Source organism: Pelodiscus sinensis, chromosome 2 (assembly GCF_052426305.1).
Source record: "Pelodiscus sinensis isolate ZL-2025 chromosome 2, ASM5242630v1, whole genome shotgun sequence".
NCBI lineage: Eukaryota > Metazoa > Chordata > Testudines > Trionychidae > Pelodiscus > Pelodiscus sinensis.
Window position 1 is genome coordinate 132820457 of NC_143053.1, and position 18175 is coordinate 132838631.

General features: G+C 46.3%; 2 protein-coding genes across 2 annotated transcripts in view; both read left to right on the top strand.

Annotated features, from left to right (window-relative positions):
- LOC149525337 (unconventional myosin-X-like) overlaps positions 1-8002 on the top strand; it is a 212807-nt gene extending 204805 nt beyond the window's left edge. Inside the window, exons 5-6 of the mRNA XM_089776428.1 lie at positions 5656-5790; positions 7694-8002. Coding sequence (XP_089632554.1) covers positions 5656-5790; positions 7694-7850 — 292 coding nt within the window. The 3' untranslated portion in view covers positions 7851-8002. The remainder of the gene's footprint in view (positions 1-5655; positions 5791-7693) is intronic.
- A 662-nt stretch (positions 8003-8664) lies between these two features.
- Positions 8665-18175, top strand: part of MYO10 (myosin X) — a 151282-nt gene continuing 141771 nt past the window's right edge. Inside the window, exons 1-3 of the mRNA XM_006135809.5 lie at positions 8665-8804; positions 8928-9012; positions 9946-10049. Of these exons, the coding sequence (XP_006135871.3) occupies positions 8784-8804; positions 8928-9012; positions 9946-10049 (210 nt within the window). The 5' untranslated portion in view covers positions 8665-8783. The remainder of the gene's footprint in view (positions 8805-8927; positions 9013-9945; positions 10050-18175) is intronic.

Consider the following 18175-nt stretch of genomic DNA (forward strand, 5'->3'; position numbering starts at 1 on the left):
ATTCCAGGAGCCGTCCCTGTCCGTGAATACTGAGGCAAAGAAAGCATTGAGTACTTCAGCTTTCCTCACGTCGTCTGTCACTAGGTTACCTCCTTCATCCAGTAGGGGCTGCACACCCTCTCTGATCACCTTCTTCTTGTTAACATGCCTGTAGAAACCTTTCTTGTTATCCTTCACATCCTTAGCCAGTTGTAATTCCATTTGTGCTTTCGCCTTCCTGATAAACACCCCCCGGCATTCTCGAGCTATACATTTAATCCCCTCTCTGGTCATTTGTCCAAGTTTCTACTTTTTGTAAGCTTCCTTTTTGTGCTTAATTTCATGAAGACTTTCCCCTGTAAGCCAGTCCAGTCTCCTAACATGTTTGCCTCTCTTGCTATGCGTCTGGATGGTTTCTTTCTGTGCCTTCAATAAGGCTTCTTTAAAATACTGCCATCTGTCCTGGACTCCTTTCCCCTTCATGTTAGCATCCCAGGGGATTCTGCCCATCAGATCTCTGAGGGAATCAAAATCTGCTTTTTTGAAGTCCAAGGTGTGTATTTTACTATTCTCTTTTCTTCCTTTGGTCAGGAACCTGAAATCTGTCGTCTCATAATCACTGCTTCCCAGGTTGTCACCCACCTCCACTTCCCCTATTAGTTCCTCTCTGTTTGTGAGCAGAAGGTAAAGCTGCGCACGGCCCCTGGTTGGATCCTTCAGCACTTGTACCAAGAAGTTATCCCCAACATTCTCCAAAAACTTCCTGGATTGCCAGTGTATGCCATATTGGTTTCCCAACAGATGTCAGGGCGATTAAAGTCCCCCTCGAGTACCAGGGCCTGCGATCTGGAAGCTTCTCTCAGTTGTCCGAGGAAAGCCTCATCTACCTCATCCACCTGATTCGGGGGCCTGTAGCAGACACCAACCACAACATCACTGCTGTTGTTTGCTCCTTTAAACTTAACCCATAGACTCTCAACAGGTTTTTCTCCCTCTTTATACTGGAGTTCAGAGCAATCATAGTGCTCTCTTACATATAGTACAACTCCTCCTCCTTTCCTCCTCTGCCTGTTCTTCCTGCAGACCAGCTCAGCTACTCATTCTCTGGCCAAAAAAGGTGTCTCGGGGTGAACATTCTGTTACCCAGCTTCCAGAGGAGGAGCTGTCCCCAGTAGACCTGTTTGCAATGAGGGCAAGTGCCCAATGTATTGTTCCTTCCTGAGCAGCAGCCCGGAGTCCCTGTCAGATGCATTTTACTCCCCATGGACACCTCACACATTTTACACCTTTCTCCTGTTCCTCCTGATTCACGGAGTCCTTCTCAACAACGGGAAAGATAGGGCTTTGGTTATCCTCATAGTTCTGGGTGGCCCAGACAACATTGGTTCACCATGCTGCTGAGCCTCTGCAAAGAAATCCCACAATCCTTTCCTTCTGCAGGGGTCACATCACTCAGGACCATGTCAGGCTCTGTTACCCTAACCTGGAGTTCTTTTACCTAACAGCATAGATACTCTGTGGTTGAATCCTATGGAGCAGGGCTGGTCCATTCCAGTTCTGGAGATCCTCCTGGGAAGCAGAAAGTCATCTACCAGGGCTGCATATCCAGCCAAATGGAAACTTTTCTTCGTGGTACCAGCACAAGAATCTCTGGTCCCAAAGGTCCCCCATGTCTGTCATTCCAGACAGTCTCTTGTACTTAAGAGTCTCTTGTAAGGCAGGAGCAGGAAATAATATATTTACCTGCACCCCTGCAAACATGGGCAATTGCAGCTCTTGCTGGTTGTGGATCACCGTACCTAGCCAATGGAAGCTACAGAAAGAGGTGATGACTGGAACACTGCTTCCCACAGCTCCCATTGGCTGGGAATGGCGATCTGTGGCCAACAGGAGCTGCAATCGCCATACTCGTGGAGGCATGGGTAAATTTAGTGGTAGTGGCTTGCCAGGGGCTAACCCTGAGGAATTGGATCTGTCCCATGAGCTAGTATTTGCCTATCCCTGCAATAAGGGTCAGTGCTGGCCTCTCTAAGGGTTTATTTGGCAGCTGTTTCTGTATTCCATATAGAGAGTCGTGGTCCCATGGTAACCCATTTTCTCAAAGGGCTGGACAGACTATCCCCGCAGGTCAGACAGCCCATCTCCAGTGGGATTTGGACCTCATGCTCACTAAACTGATGGGACCCCCTCCCCCCTTTGAATCATTGGCCACCTGTCCCTTGTCATTCCTGTCATGGAAAGTAGTCTTTCTGGTAGCAGTAACCTGTGCCAGGTGGGTCTCTGGGCCCCAGGCACTCATGTAAGAACCCCAGTACACTGCCTTTTATAAGGGAAAAAATTATAGTTATGGCCACATCTGGCCTTTTTTCCTAAAGTGGCCTCCCATTTCCATATCAGCCAGACTCTCTGCCTGCCTATCATCTACCAAAGACTCCATGCCAGTGATGAGGGGGGCTGCTACGCTCCCTGGGCATTTGGCACGCACTCACGTTTTATATGGAAAAACAAAGCAGTTTGGCAAATCACCTCAACTCTTTTATTGCACTGGCAGAGAGGATGTAAGGTCTCCCTGTCTCCTCTCAATGATTCTCCTACTGGATCACATCCTGTTTCAGGATGTGTTACGACTTGATGAATGTGCCACACTTTCCTTTGACTGTCTTCTCTACCAGGGCCCTTCGTCAGTATTCCCTGAGAAAGTTCCAATTCAGGACATTTGCAGGGAAGCGATATGGTTGTCTGTACACACCTTCACGTCACACTACACCATCATGCAGCACACATGGGATGATGCAGCATTAGGCAGGGCGGTCCTCACTTTAGCCATAAGATGACGTTGGACCCCTCTTCTAAAGGGAACCTCTGGAAAGTCACCTATTTGAATGCACATGAGCAATCACTTGAGGAAAAAATGGTTACTTATCTTTCGTAACTGTTCTTCTTCGAGATGTGTTGCTCATGTCCATTCCACATCCTCCAGCCTCCCCTCTGTTGAAACATATTGGCAAGAAGGAACTGAGAGGGCAGGGGAGCGGCTGTGTCTTATTTGCACTGCCATAGCAATGCCACACTAGGGGGCTTAACAGATGACCCTACAGATATTGCTAAAGTAAAAACTTTCTGGAGACTGGGCATGCATGCACACACACACCTATTGGAATGGACATGAGCAACACTTCTCATACAGTAGTTACGAAAGATAAATAACTTGTTTTGTTTTTTTTAAAGAAGTAAGCTCAATTAAATTTTGCGTTAAATTATGCTCTGAAGCTGCTAACATGCAACATTATTGAAGGAAATGGGATTGAACAAAAAAGCAAAATGTGTCTCACTGTTTCTAGGTAAATGGCCTAGTAATGTAAATACGCTGTTTGTATCAGAACTGATTGTTTTTCAAGCATCAGTGTGTCTTTAACTGTATCACAAAGTCTCTGTATGTTTTACAGTTCTATTTTGGCACTAATTTTGCATACAACTTTACCAATTGGATAGTTGCTCTATGAGGTAATAGGTGTTTTAGATTCTATTTAAAATATAATATATATAAGGGTATGTCTACACATCAAAGTTATTTCGAAGTAATAGCTGTTATTTTGAAATAACTTTCCTAGTGTCTACACAAGCCAAACGCTATTTCAAAATTAATTCAAAATAATGGAGGACTTATTTCAAAATTGGTAAACCTCATTCCATGAGGAATAACGCCAATTTCAAAATTGCTATTTCGAAATAAGTGCTGTGTAGACACTTATAGGGGGCTTCCAGCCCTTCGTAGGGTGCCCTGGTGGCCACTCCGGCCTCAACAAAGAACACTCCTCTCCCTTCCCCGCTCCCCGGAGCCCTTAAAGGGGTAGACTGGCCACAGTGCCTGTGCCAGCTCCAAGCCTACCAGCCCAGAGCCAGCAGTCACTGCCCCTGACCCAGTGGCCCCAAAGCATAAGCCAGCAAGCCACTGACAGCCAGCCCTCCACCACTCCCCAGGAGCAGTCTGCCAGCTCCTGGGAGCCTGCCAGGGGCTGGAGAAGGCAGGTGCCTTCCTGGTCCAGGGCGGAGATCATGGACCTTATTCAGGTTCAGGAGCAGATTTGCATGAAAATCAAGTTGGTCTAGATCCCCAACCCTGAGCTTCCCCTCCCTCTTCTTCCCCTTGCTTCCCCCTTCTAGATCTCTCCTCCCAGGTTTTCCCCTCTCCTCTCCCATGCTGTCTCCTCCCCTCTCCTGCCTCCTTTCCCCAGTCTCACCAGAGTTTCATTTCCCCCCCCCACAGTTTTGTTAAATAAAGAGAGTTTGTGTTCATGAAAATACATGTATTTTATTTGACATCAGAAGGGGGGTTAGAGAGGGGTAAGTGGAAGGACGTGAGGGAGGAATGAGGCACAAGCCCCCAGTGGGGCAGACCAGGGAGGCTCTTAGTGCTCCTCAGGGTGGAAGCTCTCCCGCAGGGCCTCCTGGATACTGACAGCCTCCCAATGGACCTCCCAGATGGCAGCCTGCAGAAAGTGCAGCCAGGCTCGCAGCAACGCGTCCAAGAGAAGCACCAGAGTGCCCAGGGGCAGCTCTGGCTCCATGTTGCAGAGTTCTGTGGTATCCTGAGTGAGGGCAACCAGAGCACTCAGAGACAAAATGCTTTGCTGTCCCTCATCGAGGTAGGCAAGCAAGCAGGGAAAGCTGAGAACCGGCAGTCCAGGGGGGTCCCTTTAAGCACAGGCCTCAGATAGCCTCAGGCAGCAGCCACATGAAGTAACTCCTGACCTCATGCCCTGCCGGACCTGGTTCCGGCCGGCCTTAAATGTGATTCAGTATCAACTCAGTGTGGATGCGCTATTTCGAAATAACAAAACGCTGTTTCGAAATGCATTTTGTGTGTAGATACGTTATTTTGAAATAACTTATTTTGAATTAACTATTTCGAAATAAGCTATTTCAAAATAATGCTGCAGTGTAGACATACCCTAATAGTTTATATATAAAATAAAATGAGTGGAGATTAGGTAAAAGTATACTGAGTTGCTGTGGATTTATGCTGTTAGGATGATTAAGTTGAGAGTCTACCCCTGCATAAAAAATATTTATTTAAAAGAAACCTGTAGCAGTAGTCTCATCTTCATTATGAACAGTAATGATGATATCTAAGTATGCATTGCCAAACATGTGCCTATCTTACTGCCTATGCATTTACTAATGCGCTGTTTCACAGCAAGTAATCCCATGAATAACCATTCTGCAGCCTTACCCAGTCTCCCTTATGTGTGGGAAGACTCCTGGTTTTGGATTCACTTTACAACTGGTTTTAACATATCTGTTGGCACCTGACCATCTGGCCTTGTACTCTATTCCACTCTGAGATGGCTGCACTTCAGCGGTGGTGTATTATGTAATCTCTCTCTTGGTACCTCCCAGGAGTTGAAGGCGTGCTTGTCACATGTTAGTAAATTGAGATCCTGGCTGAAAGATGCTATAGAAGTGTAGAGCTATTATGAGTGTTGTACGAAGTTCCAATGTGACATTTACATTCTCATAGCATTTTAAATTTCACTCATTCAAATTGTCATGGTCTGACAGCCCTCACTAATCACTCCCTTCACTTTGACTTGTATGTGCCTTGATGTAGCCCAGACCAAGGAATTTTTTTTCAGAAACACTTTGGTGTGGGTTTTTTTTTCTTTTGTCTTTCAGTGGTGAAAGTGGTGCCGGTAAGACAGAAAGCACTAAGCTGATTCTCAAATTCTTATCCGCCATGAGCCAACATTCGCTGGAATTGTCCTGTAAAGAAAAGACCTCCTGTGTGGAGCAAGCGATTCTTGAGAGCAGGTACTATATGTTGTCATGCATGGCCTGTTGCACACAATACAGAACAACAGAGGTAGAACAACCATTGATGCTGAAGAGATTTAAAACTAGACTGCTGCACAAACACTGGAAAATGATCCTGTGCTGTCACTCAGGGAATAGACAGATGAACCACCATGTTTTTGCCTTCTCCAGTGTTTGTGGCTCTTGGGATATAAAATCTGTGTTGCTGGCATTTGTTGAACTAGGAGTTGTCGATTCACATTGCAGGTTTTTCCCACTGTTTTCCCACTGTTTTTTCTCCCCACATTCTTAGAATTTCATTATACACGGTGGCTGCATCTAGACTGGCAAGTTGCCAGCTGTCTACACTGGCCGCTTGAATTTCTGCAAGAACACTGACGATCTCATGTAAGATTATCAGTGTTCTTGAGGAAATACTATGCTGCTCCCATTCAGGCAAAAGCCCTCTTGCGCAAATGCTTTTGCGCAAGAGGGCCAGTGTAAACAACGCGGTATTGTTTTGCGCAAAAAAGCCCCGATTGCGAAAATGGCGATTGGGGCTTTCTTGCGCAAAACCGTGTCTAGATCGGCATGGATGCTTTTCCGCAAAAAGTGCTTTTGCGGAAAAGCGTCCGTGCCAATCTAGATGCTCTTTTCCGCAAATGCTTTTAACGGAAAAACTTTTCCGTTAAAAACATTTGCGGAAAATCATGCCAGTCTAGACGGAGCCTATGGGTTTTCCACTGTTTCCCAGCCTTAGAGCTCTAATTTTTTTTAAATCAAAACAAGTCAGGGGAGCTACATATATTCAAAATTTCTGTGTAATAAGCCCATTAAGAGTTTTGCTTTTTTCATTTTCCTTGTTCAGTAGAGAGGTGCTGCAGAAATAACTTTGGTATTTTTGTTTAGTGTTTATATTTATTTCTATTTGAAAAAACCTCCACATCTTTGTTTTACTGTAGTCTCAGTGATATTTACATGCTGGACAATAAATTAAAGTGAATTCAAAGTCAGTAAGTGTGGGGGAGAGTTACATGGTCGCTAATGGAATGGCTCTGTGCAATGAGTTGAAGCAGTTTTGTTCAAATTGGGCTTTTGTTTTCTAGGGGTTTTTTCATTTTTGCTTGGGACTGAATTGAGTGGATGGGAGTGAGGGAAGCCAACAGGAGGTGTGAAGGGGAGAACTGAATGGAGCAGAGAAATAAGTAAAATATATTATAAAAAAATTTGGCGGGCAAGAGAGAGGTTTGCGCGGCAGCTAAAGAGAAACAGGCAGTAATGATCTGCAGAGTTGCTGCAGGTAGCTTGATTAGATAATGAAAAATCAGGCCAGCTGATTTGAAAGATCTGCCCTTAAGCAAGTACCTTCCCCAAGCACTAAATTCATTCAACATCTTAACAAGTTGTGCACACAGCTAGACTATAAACAAATCTTCTGCTATTGCTTGTCACACATCTTCCCTGTCCCTTCCTACCTCTGTTTTGTGTTTCACCCTAAAGTAAGATTATATAAGCTCTTTAGGATGAGAACTGTCCCCTTATTTCCGGATGGCATACTGCATAATTGTATCCTGGTTTGACGGGGCCTTTTCTCTTTACTATAATGCAAACGCTAAACAAAAATTATAATATAGACCTTTTATAATAAATCTTATTTCAGTTTTGTATTTGGAGCTGAACATGGTTAATGCCTTTTTATTATTTAGTATTATGGCCACTTCACTACAGACATCCAGCCTGTGGTATAACTGAGTTGTTTCGAGCTATGGCAGTTATGGAGGACATGGACCATGGCTGAGGATAGTGTTAGAGCTGGGCTTTATGGAGATTATGCCTTTCCTCAAATGCTGGAGTGCAGTGCTCTTGTCAGTGACGTTCCTTTACAAGTTAATACTTTTGTTGTTCTCACTTATTTTCACAGCCCAATTATGGAAGCTTTTGGCAACGCGAAGACTGTTTACAACAACAACTCGAGCCGCTTTGGGAAATTTGTTCAACTGAACATCTGTCAGAAGGGAAACATCCAGGGAGGAAGAATTGTAGATTGTATCCTCTCTGCTTGCTGCGTGTCTTTGTAGTTCAGGGTGATATGCTCCCTTTAGCGCTTTGGTGGAGAATAGCAAGGGGCATACCAGCTTAGCCTGCCCCTCTGCTGATGCACAAAGATTCCAGGTTTAAAAAAAAACAAACCCTATCCTGAGTGACCTTGAAAAAGAAATCAGTTAGTCCAGATGCAGTGTGTGTGTCCATCTATCCATTCTGCTAACCAAATTCAAAATCATTAAACCATCTCATTTCTGGTATAATGACTAATGTGCGTGTTTTCTCGGAGTGAGTGAATAATGCCTTTTCATGGGAAAATCTCTGATTACCAGCTCTTCACCAGCCAGGTGAAAGTCATCCAAGGGCATAATAACCCAGGAAAGCCCAGTCCAGAGGTTCCATTTTATGAGAGATGTAGCCTCCAGTTGGTCACACTGCTTGCACTCAGCAGTGCTGGGCTATGCACCAGCTTCATATAGGATACGGAAGGTTGCAAATTGAGGAGTGTATTTAGAGAGCTGAAGTACCCATAAGCCCTACATAGGGGTGTTGTGTTGTGGTTGCTCTTTCTGCACTGTAACAAGATTATTGGCTGTGGAACAGCTGCATCTTGTCTGTGTGTTTTTTGAAGGGAGGAGGCAGTGATTCTGTCCCTACACGCTCAGCCTCCAAATCATGCCTAGGTCTTTGCACAAAAGTTACTTGTTTACATGTCAAGGTTAGTATCACTTCAAATCCTCATTTACTGCAGAACATGACAACACTTCAGTATGCCCTGTTGAAAAAGGCTTTGGGATTAGAAATGGCTGAATGTGTTAGTTATGGAAACTCCTCCTTTTGCTGTGCAAACAGGTGTAAAACATTAGATACAATGCTCTTTTTAGTCTCAAGTCAAACTATGAGAGAGTTATAAACAAATAGGTCTTTAACTTCACCATTTTATTCCTTGATGGATTACTTTGTTCCTCATGAAAGATTTATTAGAAAAAGTAAGTCAACATTTGCTGTCATTCAGTATTTTTGTTTTATTCATAGATTTTCTCAAATATTGCTGATGAATAGGTTCCCCTTAAAAATAATCCTCTAAATAGAAATCTTACTTGCTTTGACAGAACCGTGTGGTAAGGCAGAACCCTGGGGAGAGAAATTATCACATATTCTATGCACTATTGGCAGGGATAGAAGAGGAAGAGAAAGGTGAGTGGCAAAGCTCGTCTCACATTCCTGACACCAACTTTCAAAAGTGGTGGTGGTGGGAGGGTGCTTTTTAGCATAAGAATCCACCAGGCCACCTGGGATTTATTCCCAGCTCCTGCAAATTCACTCTGTGACCTGGGAATAGTTAGGAACAAACACGTATCACAGCATCCAGACTAAGTATCTTGGGTAGGCACTAGGAAAGTCAAAAGGGAAGAGAGGAGAAGGAATTGTACTCTCAGGCCTTTGTCCATGAAGACTAACTTCCTTGCAAGAAAAACAGCATTTGTGTAAAAATATCTAAGCTGTCTTACTGCCACCTTTTTCACCAGCTGTCTGTGTGCGATGCAGAGTACAGGTCATGGTGTTTCACAACTAGATAAAATGAAAATTATCCAATTAATGTGATACATTTTCTAATACTATAAACCAGTGGCTCAGCCTTTCTTTATTACTGTGTCCCTTTCAGGAGTTTGACTTGTCTACCCCCAAGTTTCACCTCATTTAAAATATACTTCTTTAAAGAATCAGACAGACATAAAAATACAGAATGTCACACAGAACACTGTTCCTGAAAAATTGCTTACTTTCCCATTTTTACCATGTAATTATAAAATTAGAGTATAAATATTTTACTTAATGTCAGTGTATAATATTTAAAGCAGTGTAGACAAGTTATTGTATGAAATGTTAGTTTGTACTGACTTTGCTAGTGCTTTTTATGTAGCTTGTAAAACTAGGCAAAAACCTACATGAGCTGATGTAACCCTCCTGGGAGACATCTGCGTACCCCAGGGATACATATTCCCCTGGCTGAGAATCACAACTATCAACCACTTGATTTTGTGTCCCTGCTCATGCATATTTCTAATAAATGAAACATGAACTAATTCTTTAACTCTTTAGGTTCTGACATGTTTTTTCTCTTTGCAGATGCATTTTACTTATCTCTACCAGAGCACTACCACTATTTGAATCAGTCTGGATGTATAGAAGATATGACAATCAATGACAAAGGCTCCTTCAAAGAAGTCATTGTGAGTTGTTTGATTGGTTCTTTATGATTCAAGGGTGATAAGATTCACATCTCTTTGCTTGATAGTGATACTGATGAAAGCTATCGTGATCTGCAGCTAACTAGGGTCCTAATCTTGCAGAAAGAGTTCATGGTCATGGCTATCTGCAGTCACTCTCAGTTCAGCATCACTCCACATGGGCATAAGGTGGCTTCTGCGTGGAGGGTCAGAATCTGCTATTGCTCAGAAGTGACTAGTTTTCTGTCATACACTTCACTATGATAGAGAGCATTTCTTTCCTTGTGTGCAATGCATGAAATCACTCTCCCACCATTCCTGGGAGTTGTCTGATTAAGAGAAATAATTAAATTGTGGGACAAAGAGGACAGTGGTGGAAGGCAATAATTCACCCAGCACGACTTACATAGAATTAACATTACAGTAGTTTATAACAAAGGATGTATTTATACCTAGGAGCAAATTACTCAGCACATGATGGCGGGGAAGGACTATTACAGAATAAATACAATATATGTATTTTTCTGTCATAGTAATACATATCCAAAATAGGACCCCACAGGATATAACAAGGGATGTACATAGACAGCAATGGAAGCATAAAGTGGCTTGTTTCACAGTTGGTTGAAAACCTGTATGTTTTCTGATTCATTCTCAGTTTTTAGACAAAATCAAACATTTATTCAGTTGCTTACCTAACTTATCCCAAGCATCCACTAGAGTACAGGGTAGCATTCCCATCCGATTGCATCTTGTGCAAGATTTTAGTATTTGGAATACACTAGATGGCTTTTTTCTTCATAACTATTGAATGTACAGTGCTGATTGTGATAAAAGGCTGATTGTGATAAAAGAGAAGCATCACTTTCTTATTTATCTGCTGCTTATCCTCCTGGGACCAGTTCATACAAAATTGTCAAATACTAGTACCAAGAAATCAGGAAGCAGCCTTTCTTTTATGAGAGTCTTAATGTTCTTACTAAAAGAAAACATTGTTTTACATAATCAATGTGCATATTTCTCCTGCTTTTCTCATTTTAAGGCTTCGTACACTTTCTGCATCATTTACTGAAATACAGAAATAGCAAATCCATGGTAGTATGTGGGCTTCTGCAGCTTTCCAGTGTCTTATAGCCATGTGTGTTTGGGGTAAAAAGGATGTGATGAAGATAATATGGAGTAATTGATCAAATATGATTATTAAATAGAATGCAACCACAGGTGAAATGGAAGCACTAACACTAGTAAAGGATTTCTCTTAACTTTCACATCCAAAATAGCTTCAGCAATTATCTGACTGACCATTGCCATAATGACCAATTTCTTTTCCTAGCACTGCCATCATTTTATTATGTGGCACGTATTCTGTGGGATTTAAAAATCAGTTAAAATGGTCAGGTGTAGCTTATTTAAAAGGTGCTTAGGTATGCATGTTTTTGCAGCTGTAAAACTACTAAAGTTTATTGGCAAAAATAATTTTGTGGAAGTGGGTGATACTGTCACTGCAGTCATATAGTTCAGGTTGATTAGTATGACATTTCATTTGCAGTAATCAGTGTGAGGCAGGTAGAGCATGAAATTAACTTACATTCTAAATAAAAAATGAAAAGTCCTGTGGCACCTTATAGACTAGCAGCTTTATTGGAGCATAACCTTTTGTGGGCAAAGACCCACTTTGTCAGATGTGTCATGTGGGGGACACAGTCTACCCTCTCATGCTGTGGCTGATGAAGCTGTACACCGGCCACCTGGACCCCAACAGGGACCAATTCAATGCCCACTTCTTTTGGCGCAAATGCAGGTGGAAGACGCCTGAAGGTGTAGTTCAGGTGCCTCCTGACCGATCTTGATGTTGGGGAGCACAACATCCTTGAAGTGGTCTCAGCCTGTCGTGGGGGGGCAGAAGCCAGCCGGGAAGGAAGAGCCATTGAGCAGCTGCGCACAGCTGCAATCTGCCAGGCCCATCAAGTGGGGGTACACATCCGGGAGACCCTGAGGGCGAAGTTCTCTCGAAGACCCTGGTAACTCTCCCCAGGGCCTCCCCACTAGGGGCCTGTGCCTTGCTCCACTATCCCTTTCCCACCACAACCTCTCCCTTCCCTGAACACTGAATAAACACCCCTGTTTTGATTTCAACATAACAAACTTTGTATTTTTCTTTCAATAAAATAAACTGGAGAGGACAGGGGCTGAGATCCTGAAGGGGGGACAGAGAAGGGGAGCTCAGGGCTGGGAGTGGCGTGGGGAGAGGTTGGAAGTGACACCTCAGGTCCGGGGTCCTTGGCAAATTTGAGGTTGGGTGGGGCTTGGGGCAACAGGCGGGTGAGCCGGAGGGGGGCTGGAGCAGGGTCAGGGATGGCAGGGAGAAGGAGCAGAGGCATCACTTGGGGGCTAGGAGGAAGGGGAATGGGCATAGCAGGGGGGCAGAGGAGTGCCATCAGTTCCCGCATGACGGCACACATATTATCGTCCTGCCGCATGAGCTGGTCCCACATGAGGGTCCGCAACTCTACGTCCTCCCGGGTCCTGTGTGTCAGAGTCTGCTGTGTGTCTCTCTGGACGCCCATATGCTGCTTCAAGAGGTGTTCGTAGACCCTTGGGCACTTTCGGGTCCCTCAGGCTCTGGCAGCTGGCTGCAGTGGCGTGAGTTGCCCCTCAGTCCTGGCTGGTCCAGCTGTGGAGAACACAAAGAGAGAGAGGTGGTCAGTCATCCATGCAGACACTGCCACAGAATCATAGAACTGGAAGACACCTCAGGAGGTCATCAAGTCCAGCTAAACTAAATCTCAACTAAGTCTCAACTAAATCAACCAAGCCAGGGCTTTGTCAAGCCGACACTTAAAAATCTCTAGGGACGGAGATTCCACCACCTCCCTAGGTAACCCATTCCAGTGCTTCATCCGTCCCCCCTCCAGTGAAATAGTTTTTTCTAATATCCAACCTAGACCTCTCCCACTGTAGCTTGAGACCATTGCTCCTTGTTCTGCCATCCATCACTACTGTGAACAGCCTCTCTCCATCGTCTCTGGAACCTCCCTTCAGGAAGTTGAAGGCTGCTATCAAATCTCCCCTCACTCTTCTTTTCTGCAGACTAAACAGACCCAAATCCCTCAGCCTCTCCTCATAAGTCAGAAGCTCCAGCCGCCTAATCATTTTGGTCGCTCGCCGCTGGACCCTTTCCAATCACCCACATCCTTTCTATAGTGGGGCCCCAGAACTGGACACAGTACTCCAGATGTGGCCTCACCAGAGCCAAAGAAAGGGGAATAATCACTTCTCTGGATCTACTGGCAATGCTCCTCCTAATGCACCCTAATAGCTCTCTTAGGTATGAGGGCACACTGTTGACTCACATCCACTGTGATCCCCAGGTCCTTTTCTGCAGAACTGCTCCTTAGCCAGTCGGTCCCCAGCCTGTAACAATGTTTGGGATTCTACCGTCCCAAGTGTAGGACTCTACACTTTTCCTTGTTAAACCTCTTCAGATTTCTTTTGGCCCAATCCTCTAATCTCTCCAGGTCACTCTGGACTCTGTCCCTGCCCTCCAGGGTATCTACCTCTCCCCTCGCTTAGTGTCATCCGCAAACTTGCTGAGGGTGCAATCCATCCCCTTATTCAGGTCATTAATAAAGACGTTGAACAAAACAAGTCCCAAAACCGAACCTTGGGGCACTCTGCTAGAAACCGACCGCCATCCTGACATCAAGCCATTGATCAGTACCGTTGGGCCTGACAGTCTAGCCAGCTTTCTATCCATCTTAGAGTCCATTTATCTAATCCATATTCCCTTAACTTGCTGTCAAGAATATTGTTGGAGACCGTATCAAAAGCCTTGCTAAAGTCAAGGTATATCACATCCACTGACTTCTCCATATCCACAGAGCCAGTTACCTCATTATAGAAGCTAATCAGATTGGTCAGGCATGACTTGCCCTTTGTGAATCCATGTTGACTATTCCTGATCACTTTCCCCTCTTTCAAGTGCTTCAAAATGGATTCCTTGAGGATCTCCTCCATGATTTTTCGGGGGACTGAGGTAAGGCTAACTGGTCTGTAGTTCCCTGGATTGTCCTTCCCTTTTTTTAAAGATGGGCACTACATTTGCCTTTTTCCAGTCATCCAAGATCTTTTCCGATCTCCACAAGTTTTCAAAGATAATGACCAAAGGCTCCGCAATGACATTTGCCAACTCCCTCAGTACCCTTGGATGCATTAAATCTGGACCCATGGATTTGTGTATGTCTAGCTTTTCTAAATAGTTCTTAACATGTTCTTTCCCCACCAAGGGCTGTCCACCTCCTTCCCATACTGCGTCGCCTAGTGCATTTGTCTGGGAGCTGACCTTGACTGTGAACACAGAGGCAAAGAAAGCATTGAGTACTTCAGCTTTTCCCACATCCTCTGCCACTAGGTTACTTCCCTCATCCAGTAAGGGCCCCACACCCTCTCTGATCACCCTCTTATTGCTAACATTCCTGTAGAAACATTTCTTGTTACCCTTTACATCCCTTGCTAGCTGCAATTCCAGTTGAGCTTTCGCCTTCCTGATAACTCCCCTGCATTCTCAAGCAATATATTTATACTCCTCCCTAGTCATCCTAGTCATCTATACTCCTCCCTAGTCATCCTAGTCATCTATACTCCTCCCTAGTCATCTGCCCAAGTTTCCACTTCGTGTAAGCTTCCTTTTTGTGTTTAAGCTCACCAACGATGTCCCCGGTAAGCCAAACTGGTCGCCTACTATATTTGCTTTTCTTGCTGCACATCGGGATGGTTTCTTTCTGTGCCTTTAATAAGGCTTCTTTAAAATACTGCCAGCTCTCCTGGACTCCTTTCCCCTTCATGTTAGCATCCCAGGGAATCCTGCCCATCAGTTCTCTGAGGGAGTCAGTCTGCTCTTCTGATATCCAGGGTATGTACAGTAATTCCTCATTTAACATGTGCCTGCTTAACACGTTTTCGTGATAGTACGATTTTTTTAAGGGAACATTTTTGAATTACACGACCGTCCCCTGAATAACACAATTTCCCCAGCCATCCTGTTGGTGGTGGCTGCGTGGGGCTTGCCCTGCCTCTCTGCAAAGCGGTGGAGGGTTCGCCGCTCGCTGTGCCATTCCCTTCTGACTCCTCCTCGCCGGATGCCTTGCCCCCTGTCCTCCGCCCCTGTTTACAGGCCAACGGCTGGGTTTCCCCAGCTGGCCCGTCGCTGGCAGCTGCGAGGGGCTTCCCCCGCCTCCTTGCAAAGCGGCGGAAGATTTGCCGCTCACTGCACTGTTTCTTGGTACACCCTCTTGCCAGACGCAGTGCGGGTCCCAGCAGACCCGTCACAGGGGCATACTCCCAACCCAATCCCCCTCCCCTCTCCTATGCTTCTCTTCCTCCAGAGACAAACACCTCCCCTCCCTGCTGTAACCCAGTCCCCTTTCTCCTCCAACCTTATGTCCCGGTCCCAACAGACACCACCACTTGAAACGCAACCCCCACCTTTTCCATTATTTTCAACTCGCATAACACGTTTTCACTTAACACGATCATTTTGTGAAACATATCTATAGTGTTAAATGAGGAATTGCTGTATTTTGCTACTCTCCTTTCTTCCTTCGGTCAGGATCCTGAAATCTACCATCTCATGATCACTGCTTCCCAGTTATCAGCCACCTCTACTTCCCCTGCTAGTTCCTCCCTGTTTGTGAGCAGCTGGTCAAGCTGCGCATGGCCCCTAATCAGCTCCTTCAGCACCTGTGTCAAGAAGTTATCCCCAACATTCTCAAAAAACTTCCTGGATTGTCTGTGTTCTGCTGTATGGGTCTCCCAATAGTCCTCGGGCCAGAGGAGGGGCACGTCCAGGGAGCAAGGCCATGTGTGGCCTTCACAGCACAGGGGCCCCGAGGTGCCCAGGGGGCCATGCTGGGGAGGGGGGCGGGCTGGAGCCTATAAATGCGGGAAGCTGGCTTTCAAGCAAGCTCGTCGTATGTGGCGGATCTGTAGAACCGTCAACCTCCTCCCTTGCTGCCTCGTACAGAGGCTGCGAGCGGGGAAGGCAGGAGCTGGTGCTGGGGGGAGCAGACTTAAAAGCCAGTTTCCGCACCAGCTCTGCAGTGCCCCGCCCCCCCCCATAGGCAGCAGCGCTGGGGAGGCTGCCATGAAGCAGCCTCTGTCCACAGCGGCCTGGGCTCGCTGTGGACAGAGCCTGGTCAGGAGCAGCAGACCATGTCTGCCGGGTGGTCCGAGCTCCCTGCAGAGAGATGCTGGTCTGGCCTCCCACTGAACAGCCTCTATCCAGTGAGCCTGGGCCTGCCACAGACAGGGACTGCTGTTGTGGACTAGCCTCTGTCCACAGGGAGCAGCAGTGCAGCATGTTGGGCCTCCCTGAGAGTGGGGCTGAAGCGCACTGGCTGCCAGCCCTACCTCTCAGGGACTATAGAATAGTGGTGAAACCACTAAGATTTCATGCAGATACATGACTATTCAATTAGCCAGTATCTAGCATCCCTCGAGGTGCCAGATGATTTCCTCTCCAGGCGGTTTTTTTGGTGGGGGGGTTTGTTGTAAAAGTTCTTCTCTGTTGGAATGGGGATCTGCAGTGTGAGCACGACACTTGCATTCCTAAGTGTTCTTGTCACATCTGTGATTACCGTGTCATGAACTTGATCCTATTAACAAAAATATCTTCAGCCTGTAGTCCCTTCAATAATTATGGCTGATAGGAGAAATTGGAATAAATTGGTTAACATTCTCAGGAACAAGTGGAGTTACTAGATGAAGTTTCATTAGTGTTATGCTAATGTCAAAATAGATCAGGGTTTCTCAGTCTGTGGCTCATGAACCAAAAGGCTGAAGTCATATGGTCATAGACTCAGAAGGTCATTGAGTCCAACCCCCTGCCCAAAGCAGGACCAATCCCAGTTTACTCATCCCAGGCAGGGCTTTGTCAAGCTGAGACTTACAAACCTCTAGGGATGGAGACTTCTTAGTGATTTACTCCAAAGGGGCTGGCTGGGTTCAGTTCTTCACTCCTGGTGTTGTGATTTCTGGGGTCGCAGTGCCACTTGTGTTGGACTGAGCAACCCCTCCATCATGATGGTGGGCAGGGTATGCAGCCACACCATTTGATTGAGTGGTACTATGATGCCCTTTGGCAACTCACAAATTCATTCACAATAGTTGGTGCTCCATGCCCCTTTTTAAGGGTGCAGGGTCAAAATGGATTGGTGCTGCCACCGGAAGAAACCCAGCCAATGTTGTAGAGCCGAAGTGGCAGGAGCTGCTGTTAAGGTGTAATGCAGTGTTTCTTAAACTTTTTAAGACTGAGGAACACCAAACAATATTTTTTTATGGGGAACCCCCAGGAAAAATGTGTCAATCAAAACAAAGAAAAAAAAACCACGGGATCAGGAGGGAGGATAGAGGAGGCGACTTGGGGCAGGGTGTCAGAGCAAGCTGGGAATGCGGGATCTTGGCAGGAGGAGGGGAGTGAGGGGGGTTTGGATGCAGGGTCTGGGCATGAGGGGGGACGTTTACCTGGCTTAGCACCCTGCTGCAGCAGGGAAAGCCTCCAGGGAGCACACTCTTGTTCTTCGGGGGGAGTTGGGGTGGAGAGCTCAGTCCCCTCCCCCCCCATGCAGCGGGGAACCCAGTGCAGCTGCAGCACCAGCCAGTCTTCCTGCTGGCAAGGTGGAGGGTGGGCGGGGGGGGGGAGAGTAGAACCCCCGACCATCCCCACCAGATTAAACTGCCACTTCCCCAGCAGGCTTGGGAGGGGTGCAGGAGAGAGAGAGCAGCACCACATAGGGGCAGCAGAGCCCACACGCGCCCCAAGGGGGGGGCAGCAGAGCATGAGCACACCCCAGGTGAGGGGAGGGGTGGCAGAGCTTGAGCTGGGTTCCCTGCAGGCGGCAGTTTTAAAATGCTGAGGTCCGGGAGTGGCTCCTTAGCTCCAGCCACCCCTCCCCCTCCCAGCAGCAGCGGCCACTGTAAAAGCAGCCGCCTGCACACGTGGAGGAGGAGGCGGAGGCTGCGCAGCAGCGGAGGCCCCGTGTGACGGGGAGGCAGCCGCAAGGGGAGCTGTCTAAGGGCTCTGCAGGCAGTGGGGGAGCAGAATTTTTCTGTTTTCTCCACGGCACACCTCT